The sequence below is a fragment of the Opisthorchis viverrini genome (assembly GCF_000715545.1).
Source record: "Opisthorchis viverrini unplaced genomic scaffold opera_v5_36, whole genome shotgun sequence".
Taxonomy (NCBI): Eukaryota; Metazoa; Platyhelminthes; class Trematoda; order Opisthorchiida; family Opisthorchiidae; genus Opisthorchis; species Opisthorchis viverrini.
This window is the reverse complement of record NW_008751692.1, coordinates 1748247-1772315: the sequence shown is the minus strand read 5'-3', so window position 1 is coordinate 1772315 and position 24069 is coordinate 1748247. Positions and strand designations below refer to the sequence as shown.

General features: G+C 41.4%; 2 protein-coding genes across 2 annotated transcripts in view; both read right to left on the bottom strand.

The window, feature by feature from the left end:
• The window catches only part of T265_02804 (hypothetical protein), a gene marked incomplete at both ends in the record, with an annotated part of 29560 nt that extends 24224 nt beyond the window's left edge, over positions 1-5336 (bottom strand). The window contains one exon of the mRNA XM_009167129.1: positions 5266-5336. Within this exon, the coding sequence (XP_009165393.1) occupies positions 5266-5336 (71 nt within the window). The remainder of the gene's footprint in view (positions 1-5265) is intronic.
• Positions 5337-6424: 1088 nt separating this feature from the next.
• Positions 6425-22620, bottom strand: T265_02803 (hypothetical protein; the record flags this gene model as incomplete). The annotated part of the gene is made up of 10 exons (XM_009167128.1): positions 6425-6872; positions 9399-9463; positions 13631-13889; positions 15150-15474; positions 21777-22004; positions 22039-22187; positions 22223-22265; positions 22308-22389; positions 22423-22545; positions 22598-22620. The coding sequence occupies 10 exons, from the start codon at positions 22618-22620 to the stop codon at positions 6679-6681; spliced, it is 1491 nt and encodes a 496-aa protein (XP_009165392.1).
• Between the last annotated feature and the right edge of the window lie 1449 nt (positions 22621-24069).

Genomic DNA, 24069 nt, shown 5'->3' with positions numbered 1-24069 from the left:
GTCACGCGCAGTTGAATTAACATCTAATGGTTCCATTTCGGCAGGCATGATGAATTGTTCCAATCGCGACGCCAAAATGTGGTAATTAAGTTTCGTACGTATATCGGTACAACCCGACGAACTAGAAATCCAGAATTCAGCGAAGAGTGGCAACCAGCACGTATATATTCGAATTGGCGAATATGTACAGCATATGGAATATTAAAACACGAGAGTAATGAATAGAGCATCAGTCATGTTCATCACAATGTGTTATCGTTCATCATGGTTACTGATGGAAATCTCTAGGACATAGTCATACTGCTGCTAGTTATGAGGCATTAACTCTGCATGATAGCGTGATACGATGGCTCTCCGTCATCACAACCGTATATGTTTCTGTTCACCTTGGCTAATTGTGACCACCAGACCTGTACATAGACGCCCAGCTGATTACTGGTCATGAACTACGCATGATAGTCTAATCCAACGGTCGACGATGCCCCCTCTTCATCATAACCGTGTACGATGTCGCCCCGCCATGCACGCGCTGGAAAATTATAAAACCACCGTTGGCGAAATTATTTTATTTATTTAGTGCACTGGTACAACCGTGGTGGGTAATTAACCCGCTTTGGTTTCAGTGTACCACTTCCACCGGACGATGAATCTATAACAAAAAATGTATTTTCGATTTAGTGTCGTTCATATCTTCAACGAAATTGCTCAGACATCTTACTATTTTAAAGGTCAACCTATTACTCGCCCATTACTTGTCAATAATGAGTGATCCGTTCGCACACCGATGATTCAATATCGGAATTTACTGAGCATATGCATTATTGTGAGTATATAAGTTTAAACTAGAGGGATGTATGGAAGATTCTAAGGATCAGTTATCATAGACCTGATCCACAGTATTGAAGGAAGTCATATGTCTCCAAACGTGTACCCGTTTTTGTAGCTATAGTGGGGATTTAGCGAGTGGGTGGGTAGTTGGAGTCCAATTTGCTTATTCAGGGAACCAGATCCTATCCTAATATCCTAGTTTCCAAATACTGACAATGTACTTCAAGCAAAGCAACAGCTTGTTTGTCCCCAGCAAAACTTGAAACCATCACATCAAACGCCGTAGCATCCTCACTATCCAGGGCCTCCTGTTTTGGATCGTGCTTGCGCTTTTAGGCGGACTATTTTTTATCTTTGGAATCCGACTCCAGCCAAAAATCTCCACATTTCAGACACGCATAGTTGCTCGCTATTTTGAGGTACTCCAAGGCTAATTTTCATGTCTGTCACATGTGTCTTGGCCTCATCTAACTAACTGCTCATGCCAGAGTACTACCACCCATCTTCACCTTCACAATGATGTCTACACATTTTAAACATATGAACTAGCAAGACAGCCATCCCCGATACGGTCTAACTGCCTGTGATAGGGATGATTATCAAACAGATGACTCCCAGATTCACTCTATATTATTGCTCTAGGAACAAATATCCCTCAACACATATCCAAATGACGTAAATCGCCGAAAGGCTCCTAACCCCGTCTTTGTCTGCTAAGCGGCCACTGGACTCTGAATCCCCATAATTTTTCCGCTCAATGTGCCTTGCGTACCCCCCACAAATGCCCTGCTTTATTGTCCTCTTCGATGGCTACCCAGCCCTAAATGCCCGAAAAAATCTTTCAGCACCATAATTGACCCTCTTGAGCCTTCTGTTACCGCCAATTCTAAAGACAGTAAGCTTGACAACTCTTTTTTCAGCTACGTGAGTTCAGGATAACTCAGTGGTTCTGACTACAGATTACTGTTCGGAATGTCCCCGGTTCGCAGCATTCCTAACTACCATAAGACCCCAACTGACTGGCTTGAGACTTTCATGTATGGAGCTGCCCACTAACTGAAGCACGACGTCGCAGTGAGGATACCGCGACTGTCATATGCAGTCTGATAACTTGCCCATAGTCGACCACATATCTATTTATCGACCTAGTACACACACAAGATCCCGCTGGTCCACGGAATTTGTGCGAGAACTCCAAAGTAGCAGCCGATGCACTGTCTACTAGTTCTGCACCTAAATTCACTAGTTTTTTCCATGGCATTCTCAAGGAGGCATTGTACCGGTGAGGATAAAGCCTAAAAGCACGGCAAACTGTCATAGAAATCCAACTAGCTGCGACGTTCCTTGGCTTTGTCTCGCAGGACACCTTCAGCAAATGCAGGATACTTTTTTATAAATAGGTAGAGAGGGACTGATTCATTCTGAGATTGAGCGGTCAAAGACGACGAAATTATTGTCCAAGTGAAATTTCAAAAACAGTTTCAAATCACATGCAGGAGAGTACAAGTGAAGAGAGGAAAATTTTTTACGTAATTTCCCATCATACAACCGCAGATACCTTGCAGAAAAATCATAGCTCAGAAGTAACCAAATAACAAAGAAAACTGAAAGTCAATGTCAGCAAGCGTCTGGTCGCCCAGTGAGTATTCGAAAATCCAAAATCATGAAGATTTGAGTAGAGTTCAGGGAAATATGATGTCTATGCCTAAAAAACCTAAAAATCCAGATTTTGATGAAACGTCGGGTGATTTTTACGGGATAACACAATTCAATTGTTCTCATCACGGACGCAACAACAAACAGGTTTTCCACAATAACTATCCAAAAACTAAGAGGATTTGTTCTGTCCTGGCTGGAAAATGAACAACAGAACATTCGAAAACCGTTGCAAATGGCTATCACGAATGGCCTGTTCTGTAAAATGTTTGATACCTCTTTTGTATGGAGGTTCATATTTCACTCTACCTATTTATGCAAGTAATATGTTGCAAAAATGCGCACGGGTAGTTGGGTGGGCGCAGTGTTTTATTATCTTTTAATGTTATCGCTTTTTTGCTTTTGTTATGCTTGCCCCTGAAGTCTTCTTTTTCGAGTTATGTAGCTGCATTCATTGCAGTTATGTAAATGAGCTCACTGCAATCTTCAGGTTTTGTTTTGAGTTTGTGCGATTTTTTTAGGGAATACCAAATCACCTCAACTGAGTCATTTGTTTAGTTGTTCAACTGCTCCTACTAATCTCGATCTGTCCGTTTTTATTTTAACATTGAGGACAGTCTCCGGAAACATGACTCAAAATGCGAATTACTGGGTCACTCCTTGGTTGCAGGTTTGCTGATTTATACGTGGGAGCAGTGAAGGAAGAAGCAAAGATTTGAAAACTCAAGTGAGGGCGAAAAAATTCTTTCCATCTTTGACTGCCACACTTATGCTGAACTAGGTGGAAAGCATTATAACGATGGCTGATTTCGTTGCAAATGTTCAAAGATTGGGCTCAGGTTTCAGTGTGAAATAGGCTCTGGGTGTATATGGTATAACCTGCGGTAATTTCAGGAGTCGTTCGTTTTTGAAGAACTCCTGAACTGTGGTAAAATATTTGTGGTCTTGAGTTGTGCATCTTTGGGGGTATTAGCTGATGAGATAAATGAAACTAACAGAAAGAATTAGCAGGTGCGCTTATCAAGACCATGTTAAACGTTGGGTAAAAAAAACCTTTATCTGGCGTTATCAAGGGAATAAAACCCCAACAAGCAGGCGCACATAGTTTGGCAGATGATCCGTCTGTGCAGAAAGTTGGTACAGATGCTTAGACCGGCTTCAAAAAGTCAGCATTAAACGCTAACTGCAGATCTTGGCAGTATTCACAAACCAACTCACTACCAACTTAAGCATAGTCGTGGTCATTTTTTGTTAATGGCTTAAATGTAGTGAACATATTTGCCTGGTTAAATTGCATAATTGAACTATCAGAGGTGATAATTTAATCTAAGTTAAGGCAATTCCAATTTTAGGCCTCCTCCTAATGTTCTAAGCTAAATAGCACAGTGGAACTTTGAACACAACCAACAATAGTAAACTTCAGAAAAAGCCGCCAAATTTAATATGAATATGAATTTAATATGAATTTAATATGTACCAGATAATCTTAAGTCTCCGTACTTTATAAGTGTAGTTTATCAAAACCGCTTGTCTCTCTCCTACATTCTGCTTCATTATGAGACAACCAACCAAACTCATTTTCTTCCCGTATGCCCTGCGCCTGCTCCACAACCTTCTGATCTTGATCAGGTACACCGTACCGGGGAAGGAGCGTTCTCCACTGAGGTATTTTAAGAATCTAATGGAAACTGTGAGACTGAAAATTCCCGATTTTGCTGAGGATTTACAAGAGTGACTTTTCTTAACTACCATGCCACACGACCAGGAATTACTCTGAACTGTGGTTGTCCTTTGACTTATACACTCATCTGCATACCGATTTGTTTTTGACGAGTGTGTCATTTAGAATCTAGTTGATATCTTTTGTCTAAGATGTTTTTAAGCAACTGAACGTGTCGTACCAGGCCATTTTGTGCTTCAGTAGGTTGGACATTCGAGACATCACGATGCATTGTATAGGCGTGATACACCACTCACAGGGTTGCTGGAAACTTGGCAGCTGACGAGCGAATTCGCCTCTCTTGGGGCTTATCAAGTGGGTTGATATCTGAATTTTTCCAAACTTACATCCGACTTGATACATGGGACGTCCTGGCGTATCACATTCGGTTGAAGTGGACCATTATTAATGGGAGATTTAACTGAATACAGTTGAGTCTCCTGTCAAAACTAAAATATTATGTCAAAATCTGTCCGAGTTGGGTTCAAGTAGAACACAGGCTAACGGAAGCTTGAGGAGTGTGCCTACCTGGTGAGACTTAGAAGGACGAAAGTGGGCGTGAGCCGTCAAAAAGCTTCCAGCAACCCTATGAGAGACCTATCACGCTTAGGGTAGTACTTGTTTAGACAGAATGACTAAATGGTCAATCAAAACCGTAACTTGTGAGGCAAATTTTGTCTGCAAGGACTCTGGCCTTCTTGGCCATTGAAAAGTTTGTCACTGCAGTCAGAGTTGACCACATTCTATCCGGTGATTTGTAGAGTTACTAAACACTGCATTAGTTGATTTTTACCTGTCAAGAAGGCCAAACTCCTGAACATTATTCTAGAATACCCGAAACCTACCGAGACCCTTAACTCCACTAGTAGCCCATCGGATAGCCTCGGATAAATGCCAAACAGTGCCGCTGTACTTTCGGAATCGCTTGTGAGCAGAAAACTGTTGTTTTTTTGTCGGTTAATGTTTTCCGGCACTGAGGCACTAGAGCGGAGGAAGCAGTCAAATATAACAATACCAGTGCGGTCAACCAAAGCCAGTTGAATGTGAATACTGACACTCACTTAATGAAGCCGATTGCTGAAGCATTGCTGATATTGTAATCTGCCAGGTTACATGAACTCTGCTCTTGCATTTCTCATCAGCTAGCTAAATTGAGAATCCAGTGAAGTGTAGTGCTTACTACTTTCCAGAGATTTTCCTGTACAGATGGAACCACAGAAATAGCCCTGTATACTTTTTCACAACCTCCCTCCGAGTAAACTTCAAGGATTAGCCCCAGAACAATGTTGTTCGTGTGATTGAACATATTTACCAGAAAGGAAACCTTTTCGAAACCTCAGACTTTCATACGTAGTTGGTGTCTGGATGAACTGGCGTTCAACCTTATTCATATTCCACCGGCTTTTCTAGTGACCTGAACGTGATATTCTCCGATCAGTGGTGAAATGTCTTCAACAGGCAAAACCAGATTCGTAGTAATATGCTATTTATCCATCATGCTTAGCTAAGTGAAATCTACCGCAGCTCTTAGATTTGTTGTCAGATACATCGTTCCAGTCAAGGGGTTAGGTAGTTGCGTTTGAGTGTTTTGTTGGGTTGATAATTTTCTTCACAGTCAGTTTGATAGTTCACAGTGTGACGGTGGGACAACTCCCGCCCCCCTCACAGTCTAGCGATGTACAATGAAGTGGCAAAATAGGAACACACCAAATGAATGGTGGCCAAAACCCACTGACATGACGAGGTCATGCAACCAGTAGCACTGCTGAATCCGTTCTTCTGTTATGAACAACCAACCCAACTATCACTCTTATTCTTGTTTTGTACTAAGTGTTTTTTCATACCCTGTTTATATTGCGTTACAGGCCTTCAAAGCATTGTAAGTTACGTTAACGGTTCACACTGAACTGTTGGACTGTCTCCAAACATGTTTGTTCTAGTAGTACGCAGGACACTGACAAATTACCAAGAACTCATGATTTCAAACCGTTTCCGTCGCAATGTTCTCCTTGGGTGAACTGATAAATTATACTGTTTCGGATTGAGCAATTAAACAACTAGAAACTTGGGAGTTAGAAGCGTATAGAACACTGTTCTAAGTCTTGCTTGTTTAGTCTATCTTTGGTGTTCTGAATAGTACTTGCAGAAACTCTAGGGCTGAGAGTTCGGACACTGCTTGCCAGCCCAAACTTCAGCTCCATAGCCTGAAAATGGTTGGACAATCTGTAAAATGAGGGTTTTAAAGAAACATTTTCAGGCATACACAGTTATGATAGAGTTGTCATTATTGAAAACTCCATCCGCAATCATAACCAAACAATAACAGGACTCTACTCATGCAAGGTGAACAGATCCTGGCACTGATCTTTAGAAACGGGAAAGGGTGTACGACTTGTAAAAGGTGAAGCTGATATGAATGCATCACAGGTATTTACGGCATCATGTTGGCGCGCATTTGCTGCAGGTCAAGCATACTACGTTGGCTGGTCATCCATACTGTCCGGTAAAGATTGTTCTGTGGTCGTGAGCTTGTTCAGATGACGTTTGATCAACTCAATTGTTTTTAGTTCATTTTGCATGAGTGCTGGTGGTTTTTGCAAGGAAGCTTTGAGTTGCCAACAAGTCACCGGTTTCGGTTCTTGAACAGGTGTGCTATCCATGTTAGGGGCTAAAAACCATTAAAAAAAAGAATTATGCATTTTGAACAGTGACCGATTTATTTTGCTCCAAAGGGCAAGCACTATATATAAAGACAAGTGTAGCAGTATTTGAGGTTGGAAATTCCCATAAAAGGAACGAGCGCGCCTCTAACTCATAAGTTTTACTTGTGACTCGAAATTCGCCTGACTTTTTCTTGGATCGGAATCATCGTTTGAATCCACTCTGCAGATTATGGAGAAGACGATTTCCAATCATGCGGTCTCTTTGGAACTAGGCAATGTAGTGCGCTTTCGGCTGTATTGTAGCTCCTGTAAAATCGTAAACATATGGTACTAAAGCAGTTTTCTGCAGCACTAAAGTTTGAGGCTCTAAACCAGGATCATATACTGCAGAGGAGCAAATTAAGAGACTGGGCTTTAATGCGAGTCCAAATGGACCTCCATTTCACCTGACGGGAGCCAGGGGTTCGCTGTCCAAGTGTTTCGCTAACCACACACATGGCGTCATAGCAATAAAAGTGTTTCAGTTTCGTAAACATTACTCGTAACGCAACACGAAGCGGCGCTTATGTCACCATTTTGGTCAAAGGCTAGCTGGAACGGTGGATTCAGCAAAAGTAATACTGACGAAATCTCAGGGACCATGCCTATGTAAGGAGCCTAAAGAAGAACAAAACTTGTTGCCCAGTTTTATAGTTAACACGTTCGTTTCAATCACCAAGTATCCAGAGTTACCTTGATACGGTATTTGTCACAATCCTGAACAGCTTGCCTGACCATATTGTGATAATAGCCAAGAAGCATTATCTTCTTGAGTTTTTTGTGAATAAGGACATTCCGTTGGCCCAAGTTATCACGTCTTTCTCTATAGCCTTAAAAGGAACGTACAATGCGGCGGAACTGCAAGCAATTAGCCGAACCTATGGACGAATCCTTCCTATTATCAGGGGAGAGTAGCTCATTGGTGCCAGTTTGAATTACGTGTATCACTCTGCATGTGACTGTGGAACAGGCTACCTTAGTAGAACTGACAGAACTCTTATCTTGAGGCAGAAAGCACATAATCAGCCCCGAGTAAAGGCGCATTACGCTTCAAACCTTCTCTACCGAACGAAAGCTTCCGGCACCGTCAACCGGCTAACATCTTTTGGACCCAAGTCAGTCTGTCACTTTGCATCATCTTCCACAATTCTACTTCGCCACATGGTGCTAAGGTTGACCGAGATAATCACCACTAATGGACAAAAAACTTAGATTGTGCCTTCAGAAAAACAGCTTATCGTTACTGTTATACTACCATTGTTTTATTGAACGAAATGTAACTCTACTGAGTTGACAATTTGTTGGACTTTGTCATCAATCAGTTTGCCTAGAGTAGTATCCCCATGAATCTTATCGTCAGTTAGGAGGCATTCTCCGTATATCTTCTGTTGTACTAGTACTGAACCATTGCTTATATGGGTTGTTGCTTGCCCCGGGTTGCCGCAACTACTGGGTCCCAAAACAGGCACTTCACTTTGAAATTGTGAAAGTCGGAAAGAGTAAAAAGATTACCTGTGTATCCCAAGATCGTAGTGATGGGTTCAGTAACATAGCTGAGTAAAACGTGTACGGCAGCAAAGCATCGGTGTTAAACACTATCGTTGATAATTATGATCAGGAGGAGGAGGAGGAGGAGTAAAATGTGACTAGAGGATTTCTGTCTTGATTTAACGGTTGCTTAAGTTTATTACAAGTCAGAGTTCTTACTCCTCACCTGGTGCAGAGTAGCGAAAAAAGCTTGGACAAAAATGGGCTTCTGAATGACAGTTGTGACAACCTTGAAACCGAAGGTTACAAAATTAATCACCCCAATGGCATGTGTATTAGCAACCAAATTCAAAAGTTTTAAGAGTAAGGGTGTCATGTTTGAGATTACATAATAAACACATTATATACAACATAGTTATTCCCAAAATAGTAATAAAATCGTTCAGAAGCGTAACAAGACCAAATTTTAGGTACAAGTAGGCTATACACTTTCAGCAAGAAGGATGCTGGAGGTCAGAAAAGACCAAGTCCCACATCCTGATTAAACATACAGTTTACGCTATTTTCAACCTTGGCGCAAAATATGCCCACCTTTGTATAGCCGTGACGGACGTCTTATTCTGTAACGACACCCTGGTTCTGAATGTGCGAATTGTAGCTCTTAAGGCGTCGATCTTACTCAATGGATTATGAAGTGTTTTGAACACCCCAAAATAGGTAAAATGAGCTTATCGGTACTAAAAGCAACCCGTCGAAACAACTATCGATCACTTGTATCAAACATATCGGTGATCTGTTGACCAGTAAAGTTTGTCGTAGTAGTAACTGCTCATAAGCAAATGATATGACTGAAGCCTCTATCTCTCAAGAGGAAACATGTCTGAATGTCTTTCCCCATCGGTTCGTCTCGAACATACGGGGACATCGGGGGACGTCGTTATACGCAATTTCAGACGTCACATTCAGGAGTCATTGGAAGGAAAATTGAATGGAAATTAACTCACCCGCATATTTGCTGATCGTGCCTTTCGACTCGAAGTCTTCTTGCTGGTTGAGATCTGTAGGATTTCTGTGATTCGGAGGAAAACTCAGAGTGAATTTAACGTACGTAACTTGTGAATCATTACAAACATTTGAAATTATGAGCATCCAGTGTGCAGAGTGGCACTCAGGTGATGTTTCATTTTGCTGCATTTTCTTATTTTTCATGCCAGGGGACAGGTGCTTTTGCTTGGACCTTAGCCATTTTCCTATATATTTTCTCAACCAGTTGACTGGTCTTCCAAGTTGCTTATCTTAACTTCAAAAAATGAAACAATAACAAATCGATATAAAATGACTAACTAAATAACTGACTGTCAGAATTCCACTATGAAATCGTTACCAGTTGTCCTGGTAGTCTTTAGCCAATTTTAGTAGCATTTCTTAACCTGCAATGCGAGACAAGTCAACTTGGTGTGCGAGTAAACCGAATCCAAAATGGGAAACCCAACTGTAGACAATAACATTTAAGAATTCAAGTGAAATGTTGGTCCACTAATCTTCTTCATTTTTACCTCAGCATTATACGGCTGACTTTTCCAAACATTATGCCAAACAGGTGAGGAATCCATCCAAATCAAACCTGTGTCATTTTTCAGGCGCGCATAACATCGTCATATTGAAAAATGCACCTGACATTTGGTGCAATCAAACAGTAGTTGATTGCTCATTCATAACTAAACACCTCTACACAATAAACAACCCATTTTTTGTTCAGTGGTGTGATAAGCTTGCATTATTAATCCAAAATTCACTTTTAGGCATGTCAGACTGTTCTGTTCTACATAACTTTGCTCTTTTTAATGCGACTAAGGCGCATAAATTGAGTAGTAGAGAAACAGTCCACAAGATTTGTAGTAGATCCCCGTATAATCGACCATCGAAATTGCATAAAGTAAATAAGACAATATATCATATCATATGTGGGTGAAATAGAATTGTTGGAGCAAGTGTTATCCAGCGAGTGAAGCATGAAGCAAAGTACACCTTTTATTCGTATACAACCTCTCTGCACAATCTTTGTTACCGGTAAGCAGTTTTTTCCTTTGTGAGTTCAGTGGGTTCAACAGTTTAGTTTTGTACATGGAAAGAGGGCCATCAAATGGTTGTCAATATACAAAAGAGGGAACAGAAAATTCGTAAAAAATCTCAGTTACCATGTCGCAGTAACTGAGGGCAACTTCTTGCTACGTTACTATATTTCAGAAAAAACATCGGCAAGAGACTATTGGTAATTTAGTGAATGTATTTTGTTTGGGATTCCTCTAATAAACCAAACGAAATAACCGTACTGGTTTATGTGTTGCCAAAGTTCATACATCGATACGATAACCATACAACAGTAATGACAAATTAGTAAAGTTGGGGAGTATTTCTACTACTGGCCGAACGTGTCTAATCGAAATCGACGTATCAGACTTGGCAGATTCAATGTAACGTAATGTTCACCCCCAGTTCTCATTTCGACAATCGTCGCATTTGGTACCAATAGGCAGTCGAATATGCCAATACCGATCTCCACCAAAGTACCAGAGAATGATCACATACTGAGCAGTTGCAAACAAGCCATCTTCACTAAAAGAACCACTCACATGTTTCATAATGATATTATCTGCAACAATTTTATTCGCTGATGTTCTAGTGAAACAGGGTTGGGTAGCCACGCATTGGGAGCAGTAGCTAACATAGGTAAGTTACGTAAGTTTTAGTTGGAAATGTGAAGGTCACTGGATTCGGGCAATGCAAAGCTTAGGAATTAAACCAAAGTGTGGCGAACCAACTGTCAATTTCAAGTAGGAATGTGTGGTATAGAGAAGCATTCATTTGACGATTCACGGGCAATGCAAACTTAGGAATTAAACCAAAGTGTGGCGAACCAACTGTCAATTTCAAGTAGGAATGTGTGGTATAGAGAAGCATTCATTTGACGATTCACGGATTCTATGGTGAGAGGCTGTTTGTACGTTTTCTATCCCGGCGTTTAACATTTTGTTTGCACTATAACTGAGCTTTCTATGCGAAAAAAATTCATATTGTATTTCTACAGGCTTTTGGAAGGTTTGTTGGTTACTTCACCCTTCTAACCAACCCTCTTTTGGTTTTATTGCAATGACGAGGGGGGAACTGCGCAGCCTGTTTAACTGAAAAGGCCACTTCGTGCCTCACATTTGGACGACTGATGTTGGATCCCCGAATAATGACAACGATATATACCATCACTCACTGTTCACAAAATATCTACACCTGTTTTCTCGATAGAACACACTATGTATACTTGTTGAAAACTTATCGACAGCCCATTAGGTGTTTTGTGCTTTTCGGATGTCAGTAATGCCAGTAACTACGATTCTACTACACCGAAACAGCGGTTGATGAGTCTGTGTCCGATATACAGCCTCGAGTTTTGCACGTCTAGTGGTGCAAAACAACACCTACCCTGTATTGGGGTTTGTCCCCCAAACGAATAATCTAGTATTCAGCAAGGCACTGCTCATTTCTTTGAAATAGCCATAATTATATATGTAAAGGTTATCGACCGAAAGATATGTTTACTACGGCGCCGATCACCAATTACATCTCCTTAATTCTGAAATTATTCACGAGTCTCTTTTCAGAATCGATGTTCCAATGTGATAAACCAACAAATGTATGTTTTACATGGATGACTAGTGAACGCAATGGGAATGTTAAACCCTCGTCGGTTGTGTCGTCCCACAGTTTTGATGAAGTGTTTTACATGAAAGTGAGTACGAATATTTTGCATGCCTTGTGACACTGACGGATATTTCCGTGGTGGAGTTCTGATTGTGAATGTTTACTTTACTTTCGCTACTAACTTTCTCAGACGCACAACGGTTAATTGCAACCTAACCAGAGGAACAATGTATTACTCCAAAGGCCTTGCTTCTGTTGCTGGAGGACCATGTTACCCCATGTTCCCATTTTTGACTGATTAGTGCTCAGTAGTGTCTACCTGATTAACACGTCCTGTATTGGTGAGGAAACCTGCCACCAACTACATTGTGATGAACCGCGAAATGCAGCTTCATTATATTTTCATTATAAAACGTTTTTGTTCTAAAAAAACCATGTGTTGTCAACAACAGCACATCACACTCCACAATGAAACTTTCGGTCGGTCGCTACTAGGTTAACAAGACCTTGTAAATTAAGGTCAGTTAAAGATGTTCTTTGTAACGACCGTGCGGAATTGAGGGAAACGCACCGAGAGCAATAGAGCTTTAATAACCAACTGATCAATTGCTCAGTAAAGTTGCTATGTTCTTCTTAGGTGAAATTGGTCATGTCTAAACAACTTGGGTGCATACAGTGGACGATGGCGATCTGAAAGGGCATAATAGCAAAACTATTTAATGAAGTACCAACAAAATAGACACTGAAACTAGTTTCTTCTGAATACTGCTATTTTCAGATAATAAATCACTGAAAGTTGAGCGAAAAAGCGGTGGTGGAAATAAAGTGTAATACACACCAATGTAACGCTTATCTATTCCAGTGCATCCCAGTTTATTATGAATTTGAAACACTGTCTGCGGGTTCAAAGTTACCGTTGAGTACATATGATTGAAGTAAGTGTTACCACTAGGTTCGACACAAAGACACTTAGTCCGGTTTAAGAAAGAAGTGACTAAGGTACTCGATCACAAAAATGACTGTATTCTGCTGAAGGTGTGAAGAATACAATGTGAACTTGTCGGAAGTTTTTGAATCCGATCACTGTTGAATATCACAATGATCCGAGTAAACCTGAGTGGGATGGCGAGTGATGCGGTTACTGGGAAAAAGGACGACTTCAGGATTTCATTTCAGTGTTGTACACTTGCATTGGAGAAATCACTCTACAAAGCCATACAAAACAAGTGCTTGTTTCACGTCGTGTTGAGTAGATCATCGATGTTCCAATAAACATGCCCCAGGAAGGCGTGGATACGTGCCCTTGCATCACACAGGTGTCAAGGATTCCCTTTTGATACCCAATATGAAGAAATTCTTGTCACAGCAGGTCCAAAGAAGTATTCTCTTGTTTGGAGGAAGCACTTTCCGGGGTCATGTGATTTAGGCTTAACGATGCTATTCAGGATCAGTCCCTTCTGAGGACATTTCTCTCAAGCAAGTTAGTTCAAAGATAATTGGCGAATTACTTAACATAATTGAACCTGTTTGAAAAGCTTACTCAGATGGATTGTTTTGGGTCGAATTTAGTTCGCAATCCAGAGGATCATTATTCTGGTTTGTCTCTTTGGGACTCTCAAGCTCGGCAGATAACCGTTCTGATGAAACTGCGTTTTCCATGGTCTCCAAATCATCGACATGGCAAAGGTGCGCCAAGTCTTCCATTTTTAATGGAACAGTAGCCAAGGTATGAAGCTGATTGAAATCTATCTGGTTCCGGCTCAGGTCCGAATCGGACTCGTCACCTGGATTGTTTTGAGCTAAAATAACAAACAATTGTTGTGTTTATGATGAGCAATTTTACGTGCACTATTTGATACTCCAAAAAAGGTGGAACCACACCATAATTTTCTGATAATACGAGGTTGTTTTTATGCCATTTTTAGACGGTACCCTGAGATGCGACACCAATGCATAAAAAGCGATGCGCTTATAAGGTAAGCGGACCTCGTGTTGATGCTTTTAGAGTGAAGTGAGTAAAATAGTGAGATATAATAGTCGGGTGGTCGAAAGTGGTCAAAACTCCCGTAGAATTTGTAAGATGAATACCAGGGGTGAACCCCATTAAGGAAGAAATATCTGTACAGTGCTTCTTGGCTTTACGGTATACATGGGAACCAAATAAAAAGTGAAGCACTTGTCCGATTTTTTCATGGCTCCTCAAAGCTACCAACAAAATAATGAGATATTTCTCCGCAATCTATTTATCTCTCCTAACAGTGCTCATAACTAGCCGGCTGCTCACAAGTGCTGTCGGCCCTTGTGAGGCTCATCAAATGTTGACTTTTGACCTTACTGGATGCTATTTCGTGCAAAGTCACCAGCAGAAGACGGGGTCTGGGAGACCCCATTCGGAAAGACAGTTCAGAACCGCAACGCTACAGACAAAATGAGGAAGTCTGGCGGGTAAACAAAAATCAGTATGATCCTGAGAAATAATGAATTCTTACCCCTGGGACTCTACAACACTATTTGAAACTACTGACCATCGCGATGATAAAATTTAAGGCACCCGCTCGACCTCTTACTTTGGCAGCGAACTTTGCTAACACAACAGACTATAGCTCTTTTTCACGCCACAGAAATACCGCTCTCGAATTTTCGTCCGAGCTACGGCTCTTTTGCCGCTATGCCTCATTTGGTTACCATTTTTATCTTCACTAAATTCCCATATCCGATTTCATGAATAACATACGATGAAGCATGCAAAACTACATTGCAAGACAGTCAGCCTGCGTTGTGGCTCAACGTCGGAAATGATGATGACAGCATTGCGCAAGGTTTCTTTCAACGTGGTCATCCAAGCGTATGTTTATCAGCTGGTTTTCACGGATGAACATAAGTTTGATCCTCAAATGTGATTGATTCGGCTGCATTTGCAACATATTTTGAAGAAGAAACAATGATTACAGACAGCATATCATAGTAGGAATTTTCATGACCCTCAATCCAGTCTTATTAGCCTTAAGCTGGGGAGGTGGATTTTTTTATTGCAACCGTAAATGTGTTAGACAACCAACCTGTTTCATTATTCTTTGAAGGTGATATTGCTGAAGCGTAATCTTTTGCATCCTTTGTCATTAAGAATGGTGTCTGAGATCGTCTGTGCTTACGTAGCATTAGACGTTCTGCATAGGTTAGGGATGGGCTGAAGGTAATCTTTGGGGACGGAGGTCGTTCTGATGATGTGCCACGGGACGTTGTGGAAACCGTCGGTCTACCGCCAAGGCCATCTACATATCGACTCTTTGTTTGCGCCACACACGGTACTTGCGTAATTGGTGATTTTGATTGTGCGTGAAAGTTGCAGGTTTCCTTGCCAGGTTCCAAACAATCTGAGTTGGACTGAAAAGAATCAGTATACGAAGTGGAGTGATGCCTGTCTTCATGACCTGTGTAGAAACAAAGTGACCGTTACAAGGTCTAATTTCTCAAAATCTTTGTTGTCGTAATGCGCACGAGTGATAGGAATGTAGAAAAGGTTGCAGGCTGTTGCAGGGTATTCTCATGTAAACAGCACAGCTCCAAGTATGGGCTGTCCTCATTTACTTTATCTTAGATCCGAGACACATTGAGGTACTAAATAGCCAAGTGAGGCCCAAACGGCAACATTATTTTCTGTAGAAGAATATGGGATGTAATCAGAATGCTCTTATATTAGAGTATGAGCATTGTTTTAGATAGTGCGTGAACTGTACACAAAATGTTGTTTAGTTCAAAATAGCCGAATATTCTTGGCAACAATAAAAGGAAATCCGATTGAGCTGGTACTAAGGTCAAGTTTAGTTATTATAGTATGCTCCTTGACTAAAAACCCCATGAACAGAAAATTAGCTTGAGATACATTTCTGCGTCGGCTAATACCCTGTACCTAACCTAACGGCTAACTCACTCCATAAGAGACCAGACAGATCGTTTTATAGGTTAACGTGCCTTACAGAAAAACGCTACGTAAGAGCATCTGCACATTCAGTCTACTCCGCGGTATGTGACGAGTACTCACAATCACTTAATCGGTTGTCTTCAGCGAGACCCATAAAACTCGAGCAGGTTTCTCCCATAGATCAAATAACCCAAATCGTTTCACTTGAATAGGATTAATTTTGTACAATAAAGGCCGTGAATCTCTACAAAGGGTAATGTCGGGAAGAAAAAATATTGATAATTTATTGTCACTATTTCAGCATAAGAAAAAATTAAAGTAAAAGACAAAAACATGAAAAGTACTGAGTTGTTGTTGCAAAAATAAATAAGTATCTAGCATTTTGAAGTCTTCTACTACGGAGATGCGGTTGGTAAGCAATTAACTAGCGGAAAGAAATATTTTGGTCTTCCTGTTCACATGGCCCGTTGTTGTCATTGTACATTTTCAACTCTGCCGGTCGGCCAGAAATCTAGCAGCAGAAAACAATCACGTAAGTTGCTTTTACATCCATCTCATATTGCAGCTGTTTTTCTGATCTGACAAGGCAATTTCCTAAACCGGGGTTTATTCGCACTTTTCTTCGGCAAACGCTCAACCGCCCCTGAGTAATCGTCAGCTGGCTCACTTTTCACAGGAGGTACAGTTCAGATCCACTTACGGATGAAGTCAAGGAATGAAGTGCCTTTGGAAACTCCCGTATTTATGTAAAAAAATTTCCATTCTGAACTGCTATTTTTCACGTAGAAATTTAAGGTTTTAACTGTCTCTGTTCATGTGCTTCGTGTAGATCAAACAATGACTTGACAACGAAATGTGGAAGCCATTGCCAGGAAACTCAGCTGCGCTGGATGGGGACCCCGAGACGGGCCACATCATTGGTTAGAGACATTGTCAGACATGGCCCAGTCACGCCCTCAGTGGCGCTCGTGCATCCAAACTACTGCCTTCAATGCATCTCTCCCTTCCCACTTCACCCACTTGATAGCCCACTACAGTGCTCTAGGCAGCTACACCACTGCACGAAGAGTACGCGCTTATTGCAGCTGACAGTGATGATGATGATGAGCTCAAGAAAAATGCATTTTAATGGAAACAGGACGGACCATTTAGAGAGGAAAAATGACAGACAAAAGTAGAAACATTCTGGTCCGCGAAGGGGCGCTGGATATGTTTAGACTCCGAGATGATTGAAACACTCAATCTGACAAGGCGCAACAGGTGGCAGCTCTTTACGCTTAATAAGACAGATTAAAACAGCTGGAGAGATTTTGCTTCCAGTTTTTGATGAAGTCCTAGGAGAATCATTACCATCATGTTCAGTAGTAAGAATTATTTTCTTGTTACGCAATGGTTATCGCTGCCACAATCGTGTTTGATAATAATTTGAGAAGGCAATGAAAGAAAGCTACTGACTGGAGACAGCGGCTGATTTAGTTGATGCGCAAATACGCAGGTGTTTGTAAAAATATGCGTGAATGTTTGCAAGACTGTGTGGCATTTTGTAGACGGGATAGCATAAATCATTTAAATAAAGACAAATTCGCAATATTCCCCATGACCAGAAAGTGGTAATCAAAGGTGTTTGCAAGAACGCTACGGATGCTAAAAGTTGAAAAATAGAAGAAACCCTCGTCCTGGCATTAGTGAAAGTAGGAGAAGGTACCATGATATTTTCAGACATCAAAGACATCAGAGTAACTGAAACCCTTCAAATATTCTAAGTTGCATTCATTTAAAAGTCGAAAGACGGAAGACTGTCGAATGAAGTATTGAGGTAGCATCATCTTCATTGACATCATGTCATCAGTATCCAATACTGATGCATTGCTGCCGAACAGCCATAATTTACTTGCAAGCCTCAGTTCAAAGTAAAGGATGAAAGTAGACATGAAAGTGATTTAGTGCTAGTCTGCCACAATCATTTCGGGGTACCTGCAACTCCAGGCATGCACGAAACAGTTCAGTCACTTTTAACGTCCAGATTAATCTGTTTTTGACATATTGCATACACCTCTTGGCGCCCTGTTGGTCATATATAGCTGTTCTGCGTTCGCATACCAGAAAAAGTCGGAACTCATTGTTGGGTCTAATCTCGGTCCAGCTTCGTCGCGATGCAAATTTTAGAACGGCATACTTCTGGCTCATTTATTAGTTACAGTAGACTGGTCGAAGAAAGAACTCTATGTCAAACTGATTAATTGAATCTGCACATGATAGCAGGAACTCACACACTCTGCCGACAAAAGCAAGAGCATCGAAGATTCTGTGGATGCTCAGTAGATCACTTCATACATGGAGTTCTAATCCGATGAATACTCAACTGATAATAATTTGTCTGTCAGATGTGGCCTATAAGGAGGCGTCAAGACGCACCAACTTCTGACAAACCATTTGCTACTAGATGATCTTCCACTCGTGTTGGACCAAATTCGATGCGCAAGCTACTACGAAACTTTGTGAAAGAGATGCAAATGACCTTGCTGATGATCCGAAGAGCTTTATTTACGCGTTTGGCTCTAACCTGCGTGCGGCAAGTGGAAGGTCATGCAGACTACGTTGTTAGTAACAGATGTTACTCGTTATATTTACTTATTTGCCAATCTACTGTATATGACTGCTGATCCCTCTCCACTTCTTAGCGCAAGAATAAAGACTCATCAAAGGGAACACAACAGCCTTATTCCAAACAAGCGAGTGCAGTAGTTTAAGTGCGTGCGAGTGCAAAAATACAACGGCCTTAAGTTATTCTACTGGAGAGCTACTGTATGATCTTGATTCAACGCTATCTCGTGCTATCTGGTTTTGATAAAGGGCTGCCAAGCGCTGCATATTGCGGGGGCGTTATTTGTCTGTTCACCGTCTAGTGAAGTTAAGAGTCTTAGTAGATTCCGGGCATTCAGTGGTCACTTCCAGGAATTTGACCTCCCTGATATTACTGAATAGGTACTTGACACTCATCCAATAGGATGTTTTGCATGAAATCCGGGTGCTCACTTTAAACTGATAAAGATTTTAGCCCACTCAGTTGGTGACCACAATATGAAACCAACGATACCGACTGATACGGCTCGTCAGTTTCGCCTGGACGGTGCATCTATTTTCCACAGGTACTTTCAAGAGGATACTGAGCCTCCTGGTTCAGGAGTATAAATGCGCCAGATAGACGACCGGTTACTCAATTTTACAGAACCTGCAAAAGTGTTTTTGGCGTCATTTTTTGAGGACTTAGTGAATGCCCGAAGTCTCTCCGTTAACTCAAGCGCATGACCTTTTATTCTACGTTACATCTATCTGTTTTACGACTTTTTAAAAACCCATTTCTTAATTAGTTCCCTGTAATTGTATTTTAGGCTTCACCTATCTAGGTATGGCGTATTTGTTGCTAATACGGTTTAAGAATGCTTCATCCACATTTACGGAGTGAATCAACTGATTTGCAGTGCGCAGTACATTCAACGTTCGTTACAAATCAAAGAGTGTGCTTTAATTCCAGTCCCACATGTATGCTCGATTCTGATGATTCCCAATAAGAATCAAACAGCTGTATTGTGCTTCTCAAATTTTCGACGTAGACTGACTTCGCTGGTAGGATGAAATCCTGATTGAAAACTAAAAAGCATTCCCACACCGTCAGCAATCCACCGGTGGCAAAAATGAAAGAATAACTTCAACAGTTGAGTTAAATTTTCATCTGAAGATTCACTATTGGAAGTGCTAGTCAACGTGTAACGTCGCCAAGTGGTTTATTTGTCTGAATGAGGAGTGACACTATATCCCGTCAGGTGAGAACTAATTGCGTTACTGATCAGCTTCCTGTAGCCAAACCTTTAAGCGTTCAATCACTGGCTGGAAAGTTATCGGTTTGAAAGCGTCTGAGTTTTTGCGTTGTTAAATAGCGAGGTTAAATAGCTGTACAGGGTTTATTGGCTATTTTATTAGACTGGTTTAATTTACAGGGCAGATTTTAATTAAAGGTGATGCTTTGGCTAAACCGCCGCGCACCAAATTACGGTTGGATTCTTCGGATCTCCACTTGCAAGACCAGATTGTCTAGCAAAATCTCTAATAATTCAAGGTCCACTTAAATCATAAATGAATGTTTTCTCTCACATATGCATTACAAATGATGTTCTAAAAAACTTTTCACAGTCTATATTTGTCGTACGATTCCCTTGAAAAGGAGATGAACTGATGAAGGAAGAATAACAAAACATCTATTGTAAAACTTCAGCATAAAGTACTATGTTGGGTACGTTCGTCACACATTTGGGCGACTGTATGAAGTTCTGATTACATTTTTTGGATTAGCCTGATTGTATATTTATTTATTGGTCACCAGATGTCGTCAAAACAGCATCTGTTCCAAATAATGAAAGACGACCTTCCCAAGTTTATCCAGAGGTAATTTTAGTGACCCAGAGTCATCCAGATGCATATAACGTGCAACAAACTAGAATTATGGAGAGGATTGCTGCTTCTTACATAAGTTGCACGTCAGTAGTAAACTGTTCCACAATTTGAACAGGGTATCTACGCCGAAAACTGCTTATCGTCTTCATATTCCTCAGCACGTTAAACTCACCAAATATTGAGTTTGTTGTGTGTAAATTTCAGGAAAAAACTAACGCTTGTATTCGCTGACGTAGAAATTTTCGTGACATGAGAGTGTGGTGCTTGATGGATACCTTTTAAGAGAGTCAACCGATTGGACAGTGTTGACCGAATTATCTCTAGTTTAGGCTGGACCTACATTGAATTAAGGGAATGTATTACTATAAACTGCGTGGTTTATCATAAGAACGCAATACGTTATCTCACAAATGAGATTCGAAAAGAGGAGCTGTGTCCAACTTTTAGCAGCTAGATCAAGTTCGGCATAGACCTATGTTGGAATATGATCGGTACATGGTGCATACTTTTCTTCGACGCCTTGTTTTCGTGAGGACGGTGCTCCGTCTTTTGGACTTAGCTTAAATCTCACCATCAATTTAGTGCAGATATTTTGTCCACCTTTGATGCACTAAATCCAGGTTATAAACTAGAGTGATTGGAGACCGTCGGCCTCCAAATGGAAGCCAGAATGCGGTGGCCATCCTACGGACAATGGCTTTAATTAGCATAGCTTATTACGCTTGAGAAAGGACGCCATGAGCCGGTTTACCACTCTTTTTCAAGCGGCACACCAGGATATTCTATTCGCCCCAGCCTTCAAATGCAACTCCAACAATCAGCCACGTTTACAAACTGGAATTTGGCATGGAAGCATGTGTCTAATGCTCTCCTTTAGAGCGGGGGGAAAACGAAACTAATGCTGACCTGATACATTCGAGGCTGCGATGGTGAACATGGTCAAATCACTGCACGATCCCCATTTCGGTGGCCTCAATTGGTCAATGTCGGGAGAGAAGGCTCGTCGGTCGTCATCGTCGTTCGGCTGTGACCCACTTTTGGTGCCTAGCTGCTATTCTGCTCGACGAAAGAACTGAGAAAATGCTCAAGCCTAGAAAAGGGCAGTCGAGTTGTCGGAGTTGGAGTCGAACAATGTACCTTCTAATCAATAAGTTCTGTACATCGAGAGGAGCCACCTTGCTGGTCACCAGACTAATGTAAGCAATTGCTGAGAGGCGAAAAACCCAACCCGTTATCCATGGATAATCGGAATGACAATCAAAATGCCTCTACCGTGAAACTGACCCTTTCAGTAAACAAAAGTTAAACTTACCGGTGTTCTACCGTCATATGGTACGTCACTACTCAGTTCACTGTCGAAAAGTTTGTTTTCCAGGCTAAGATTTCGCGTCTGTCTAGTAGAATAACACTGCATTATGTTAAAACGTTCAGAAATGAAAATTACTGAAAGTGGGAGAGAATGATGTCTTTTCATGGCTCCTTTTATGTGAAATCTTGCAAAACATTTGGCACAATAATCCTCGTTACATTCTTGACAAGACTGCACAGAATCTAACCTAGGGAATTTAACTTACCACTGCTGCACACTTCGCTTCACACTGTCCACACTTAATCTGCTCCATGTGCACTTTATTTGACGAATCGCCCCTCGGGTCTCCACCACATTCATTTTTAAGTTTATTAATGATATTTTTGTACACATCGTCACTAACAGGCTGAAAAGCTGCATAAATGAATAAAACAAAACCAGTCACGCACATTGTTCCCCACGCTGGAGTGTTCTGAGCTTGACTCTTTCGAGCTACAAAGAATAGATGAGTTGCTCTCTGAGGAAAGTCATTACATCAAAAATCCTGTTAACTTTCGCAGTGGATGTAGAGCGTTCTTTTGGAATGCTACCCGCCCAAATGTATTCTGAGGCTCCACTTTATAATTAGTTGCTCCCTTGTGTTACTCACTTATTCGTCGGGAGCTTCTTTAACCCCGTATGTAATGCGGATTTCAGCATGGAAAGTCGTTCCTCCATTCTTTTGGTCTCACTTTCCAGCTGCTCGTTTTGATCCTGTTTTTTCTTCAGGGCGCTATATAGGATGGGAGAGAATCGCGAAATTTACAACACGTATGTGTACGTACGATTTTCTGTCAATCTTACGCATTTTCTTTGTAGCGCTATTTGTGGGCTATGACGACGCCTACCGTTTCAGTTCAGTAACAGGTCGAAGGAATTCGAGAATCGTAATCAGGAGCAGGTCACCGAATCTCTCATGGGTTCGTCTAGAACCCTGTGTCAGTAGTATGTTTCCTTCTAGACCACGACAGACAATATCAATACGGAAGTAGATATCGAACTCAAGCATTCTCGATTCTTGACTAGAGAGATTCAATAGGCTCTATAGGACACATGAATATGAAGCCATATACACGGAGACTCCTATCGGTGGTTGTCGCTTCTGCTGGTGGACTCGAGATGAGTGAATTTAGATGAAGTGATGGCTGTCCCACTATTTTCGAGTCTGTGTGTCAAGAGATTACGCAAATTGAACAAGTGACCGAAAGAGGAATGAACATAATTACGCTGCCGACTTTCAGTTTGCTGCGAGTATTGCGCCGTGAGTGTGAAAGTATGCAAGTGAAGGTAGGATGAATAGTAGTCATACTCTATGTCATCACTCCATGTTTGCGATTCAGAACGAGTCAATATCAGGATCATTATTATGCGGGCGATTGATAGAGGAAACCATTGAGAATTTGCTCGAAATGGCGTAGAAAATGATAGCCTGTCAATTGGCTAAGTAAGTCTCAGAAGGATGCTACAGCTGAGGACACTTAGCTACTTCTACGCAAGGTAGGGTATCCTTTGTAAGAGATTGAGCTCATGGACACAAAGTTTGGAGCGAGAGAGGGGGTGAATGAGGGTGGCAAAATTGGTGAACATGTTGACGTTATGGGCTTAATCAGTGTGGATAAAGCAGCTGCGCAGCTGACGACAAATGGGATGGGCTGAGGCTAGATATTCAAGGTAACTTTATGGAGTTGTACAACACCAAAATAGTTTCGGTAGCCCTAGGCTGGACATCCCTCAGTATCGCGGGAATTCAATTTCGAGTACTGTGAGCTACTTGAGGTCAAACTGTGGGTTACTACTCTGTGTCAAATACGTGTTCTCATTTGGTTCCATTTTTACACAAGCATACTGCCAAGAAGCTCGTAGTGGGGGTTGGTAATTTGTCGATTTTTGCCCCAGGATCAAGTTACCTATCCGAAAGAGGAAAAAGGATTACCTGCGCCTCGTCGCTAGCAACGGCGGGCCGAAAGTGCGATAAACTAGGGACCAGTTTGAGTAGAGAGAGATATCTGTGGGTATTCATAGATTCGCGGATCATTACACAGGACCAAAGCTTTTACCCAAGTATTGTGGGCCGGATTTATTCCCATTTAGCGGCTTCCGTTCACCAGAAAGGCACAAGTGAAGAAAGGGTGTGGCACGCTGTTCCTGTTCTCAGCACAGGGTAGTAAGCTTGTCGGCGCGAAGATTAACATGAAAAATGTTATTATGGTGCTTCTCACTGGGTTCAAGATGGTGCGTCAGCAGCCGTCGGAGGAAG